The following is a 4,877-nucleotide window of genomic DNA, read 5'->3' on the forward strand; positions in this document are numbered from 1 at the left end:
TTGCGCAAGATAAAACTTGGGAAAATATTGGAAAACAAATTGGAGCCACCGGTAAGTAATTTGTTTAACTACTAAATTATTAAAAACAATAGATATTATTATACATTAGATATTATTATACAAGAATTATATTGTAGATTTAATTTATGTATTTTTACAATTCGTTTTGTAATGAATTATAATTATTCATAATTGACTTAACAATATTTTATATTACCCACATATAAAATTAAATAATTAAATAGCATAATTGTTTTGCCAAGGCAGTGATGCATATGGTTTTAAAAAATAATAGCATAATCTATCTCTCGATTCTACTGCAACATTAGATGGTCTTGTTCTACTTCTATTTTCTTGTGAGTTGAATTGAGTTTCACCACTATATCCTGTAGAATATTCTTGTAGATCTGTGGAAGTTGAAAAAATACCATCGTGTGTACGTATAAAGTTGTGTAAAACGCATATTGCTTTTACTAAAGTATCAACTTTTTCAATTTTACGGCATATTGGGCTTTCCAATATTCTAAATTTTGATGTCATCATTCCGAAAGCACATTCTATTGATTTACGTCCACGAGAAAGTCTATAAAATATTTGTACAAATTTTAATAAAAAAAAAATATTTTTATAATAAAATGTGCATATTATTTTGTAGTTAAAAATTTATAAAATGTTTATAATTAAGGCTTAAAAGTTATATACAAGAATAGTAGTAAGTTATATTGGAACCAAATAACACCAACTGACAGTAGAACGGTTACTACTTGCCCCTTTTTTTATAGTTAAAAGTTAATAGTTATAACTTATTAAAATTACCTGTAGTTAAAGATACGTTTTGCATTTGTTAATTGTCTCCTTGGGTAAGGTCTCAATAAATTATTCATTAGAGGGAAAGCCTCATCACCAACAAAATAGTATGCATATGGTGGTTCATTTTCTTCTCCTGGTAAAGTTGATGGTTCAGGCAAATCGAGTTTGTTTTTCAGCAATTGTTGACCAAAAGCACATTCTTTTAAAACACGTCCGTCACTATTGCGACCGTATTCTCCAACGTCTATTGTTATGAATTTTCCATCGGCATCTGCCGTTGCCATTAATACTATAGAGAAGAATCCTTTATAATTATAGAATGCTGATCCTGAATTGGCCGGTGCTTTAATCCTTATATGCTTGCCGTCAATACTGCCGACACAGTTGGGTAGATTCCACAGTTCTTGATATCTTTCAGCCACATTAGTCCAACTTTCTTTAGTAGGAACTGGCATGTATAACGGTTGTAATACACTCCACAACGATTCACTAGTAGTTTCCACTATATTTCTCACAGTAGTTTCACCTCTTAAAAAATAGTATGATATAGCCTTCATTGATGATTCGCCAGCGAAGTACCTAAATAATAAAACAATTTTTCAATTTTTCAGCTCAAAACAAGTCAAAATATTTTATTAATGTTATAAGTTATATGTTATAAATTCTAATATAATTATATATAATTTTTGCTTAATTTTTTTATTGTTTTCCCGTTACTTTTGAAAACTACTGGGAAATTACTTTTGACTCACTTATAAGTACCAACTAAAATCACTTTCCTATCAGAAAAGATAGGTACAGTTGAAGAAAATATAAGAATTTTTACTGTCCTAAATAGTAAAGGGTGATGATAGACAAACAAAAATAAAAATAAATAAAAAAATAAAAAAACCACACATAATTGTAAAATAATACATTCATCGCTCCGCTCAGAATCTGAAATTGTTAAAAAAAAATATACCGTAGAGAATAAAAAATCCATAGATCCCCCCTAAAATTTTGAATTTTGACCTGCTTGATTCACCAACTAGATTCACTTTCCCATCAAACAAGATACTGAAGTTCAAAAAGATACTAAAATCGAAGCATTATTTCGACTACTTATCGTGTACCCACATACGCAAAATAATTTAAAAAAAATTTAAAAAAAAACACATCATTGTAAAATCAATACATACGCTTAGAATCTAATATTAATATAAGATGAAATTTTTCATAAAATATTGTAAATATTTTTAAGCATCAGAATGTAAAGAAAGGTGGAAGAATCTTCGGGCATGTTATACCAGGCATTTAAAACATAAATTACCATCTGGGTCTGGTGCAAAACCTAAAAGACCCTACTACTTGGCAGAATATCTAAATTTTTTAGAGCCATTTACAAAATCACGTAAACAAACGGGTTAGTAAAATAAAAAATATACAAATTATATATTTGAAATATTGTACATATTTTACTACAATTATTTTAATTGTGTGCTTAGGAAATATACCAGTCACTTCAAATACTGTCAACGAACATTTAAGCGAAAATGATCTTGAAAACAACGATGACCAAGCTTCCGATGAATATGAGTTCGCTGATCAAAGTTCTGATAATTTGGCTGATCCAAATTCAAAGGAAGATAATTTATATTCTCCATCTACATCTAGTGCTAATATAAATAAAAATAAAAAAAAACTCGCACCAGTTCTTTTATCAGATGTCAACAAGGCTGCCCTCGAGTTCTTTTCCAAGAAGAAGAAAACTGATACCGAAGAAGACATGGATTTATGCTTTTTAAAAAGTTTGTTACCAGACATGAAATTGATGACCCCAGACCAGAAAAGGCGTTACAAGGTTCAAATGATAAATGCAGCTAGTTGCATATTAAGTGAGCATACAGTTTCTGCAGTTTATAATCAACATCAAACACCACATTCATTATCTCCACAAGTTCAACGTCAAACACATGCATTTTCACCACCAGATCAACGCCAAACACCTGTATTTTCACCACCAGATCAACGCCAAACACCTGTATTTTCACCACCAGATCAACGTCAAACACAGGAGCTCACTGAAAAGGGCATATACACCTATCCATTTTATAACTAAATGTTAAAAGATAAGATATAATATAATACAAAATATTTTAATTCTATTATACAAGTATTTTAAACATATTTTATTCATTTACAGGGCTATTTAATTATTTTTATTTTGTTTTTCATATTGCTCATATTTACTTCGTAACTACAAGTCTACAAATATTGATTTTATCTACTTAAACAAAAATGTTTAGTTTATGAATAAATTATGTTATATAATAATAATTAATATTTATTAATAAACTGAATATAATTCAATTAATATATTATTTTATTTACTGGTATGGTAAATCTATATTATATTATTATTATTTGTATTCAACACATATTAATTTATGAATAATACGTCTTTCGTTTTAAAGAATTATTTAAAATTAATTAATTTTAAGAATTAACTTGGTAAAATGTTTCGTTTTACTTACCTAAGTGTGATAAGTAATCGTTCTTGAGGGCACACTGCTCTTCTATAATTGGTATCTTTTTTCTGGATTTCTGGTCCAACTAACCTAACCAACTCTTCAAATGTCGATTTTTCCATTCTGTAAAAACTTTTAAAACGATCTGGATCATCTAGTTCTTTAAACACAGAGTATAAACCACGAGAATAGCAATTTTTACGCCAAAATGGATGGACCCAGTATTTTCGCACTATAGAACCTTGATTATAATTTAAATAATTTACTAAATTTACTGCAGCAAGAACGTCTTCATCCTCAGACGACATGATGGGAAATGAAAAAAAAAACATGGAAATTATTTGTCATTAGAAAATCACGTCATTTTGGTGTAAGTCAAACAAATCACTTGTTACTATTTGGTCATATCATACGTCAGATCACGCGTCATGTTACTTTGGTGAGCGCTGCCCCTAAGACATCGCGTGACTAGCAAAGTATTAAGTAGGCACACGCACAAACGATTTAATAATAATATGACAGGAAAGAGAAAATAATTTATAAATCAACAACTCTGAACGAATAGAAAAGTTTGTGGATGTGAAAATGTCATGGTTTCTATAAAATTAAATCTTACCGCAATACCTACGTTTTTATAGCTTGTTTATATGGTTTAGGATCTGTTGTGTAGCTTCTATTAATATACGTTACTTGTAATACGTAATAGGTATATGTATAGTATAGTACCTATATGGCTATATGCACTTTGGGCACTCTATACACTATAAATACATACTACGGTATCGCTATTAATTATTGTGTACATATTTTAAAAATATTGTTTTATAATTAATATTATTTACAGAATATGTATTTTATTTTGTTTATTAATTGTTACAAAAAAATATTTTGTGGATGTACGCTATTAATGCCCGTATGCTGCATAGCCTTACAGAAATTAAAATTGTCTACATTTATCAAAAATGTCAACGAATTAGTTCAAATATATGTTTATATTTATTTTTATTGATATAAAGACTTCAACAAATATATAATTAGCTAGAATTTACAATATGTATATTGACATTAATAAATTGCTCAGTTATATATTTATATCAGTACGTCCGCGAAAAATGGGTATAACCTATAACTCAGTTGCCTACCTACATAACTGATAACTCAGTACCCTTTTCATATTATTTTAGAATTCTATCTGCGAGAGATTAATGATCCAATAGTCTAGTTTGTAGGGTACTGTGTAATATGGGTAATTTAATTTATACAGTTTATCCTATATTCCAGGGCCATAATTAAGGGGCGTGAAGGGGATAGATCCCTTCAGAGCCTTTATAATATATATAAACTACTCACCACTGTATTTGAAAACTTAGAATTTTGTGTGTAAAAATAATGTAAAATATCCCCCTCCCCTCTCCCCCAGGACAAATTACTTATTACGCCACTGCTATTTTTACGGATACACGATATAGTGGTATCAAGTACAATGTAAGGTTTACATAGACATAGTTTTTTTTAAGTTTTTAATATGTTGTTTCATCTTATTTTTGAATGTTGATATCG

The 4,877-nt window shown here is 29.0% G+C and overlaps 1 protein-coding gene across 1 annotated transcript; it reads right to left on the bottom strand.

The window, feature by feature from the left end:
* Window positions 1–207: 207 nt before the first annotated feature.
* On the bottom strand, window positions 208–1,449 carry LOC103310344 (protein ANTAGONIST OF LIKE HETEROCHROMATIN PROTEIN 1-like). Its single transcript, XM_008188336.2, has 2 exons — window positions 817–1,449; window positions 208–583 (listed from the first exon to the last, which is right to left on the bottom strand). Exons 1-2 carry the CDS (start codon window positions 1,365–1,367, stop codon window positions 238–240), a joined length of 897 nt encoding a protein of 298 aa, XP_008186558.1. The 5' UTR covers window positions 1,368–1,449; the 3' UTR covers window positions 208–237.
* Between the last annotated feature and the right edge of the window lie 3,428 nt (window positions 1,450–4,877).

Source organism: Acyrthosiphon pisum, chromosome A3 (genome assembly GCF_005508785.2).
Source record: "Acyrthosiphon pisum isolate AL4f chromosome A3, pea_aphid_22Mar2018_4r6ur, whole genome shotgun sequence".
NCBI classification, from domain to species: domain Eukaryota; kingdom Metazoa; phylum Arthropoda; class Insecta; order Hemiptera; family Aphididae; genus Acyrthosiphon; species Acyrthosiphon pisum.

Excerpts from the sequence above, each read along its gene's own strand:
- LOC103310344 (XM_008188336.2), bottom strand. The coding sequence starts at position 1,367 with ATGAAGGCTATATCATACTATTTTTTAAGAGGTGAAACTACTGTGAGA. Across the intron at positions 584-816 it reads AAACGTATCTTTAACTACAG|ACTTTCTCGTGGACGTAAAT; the intron begins GTAATTTTAATA and ends AATATTTTATAG.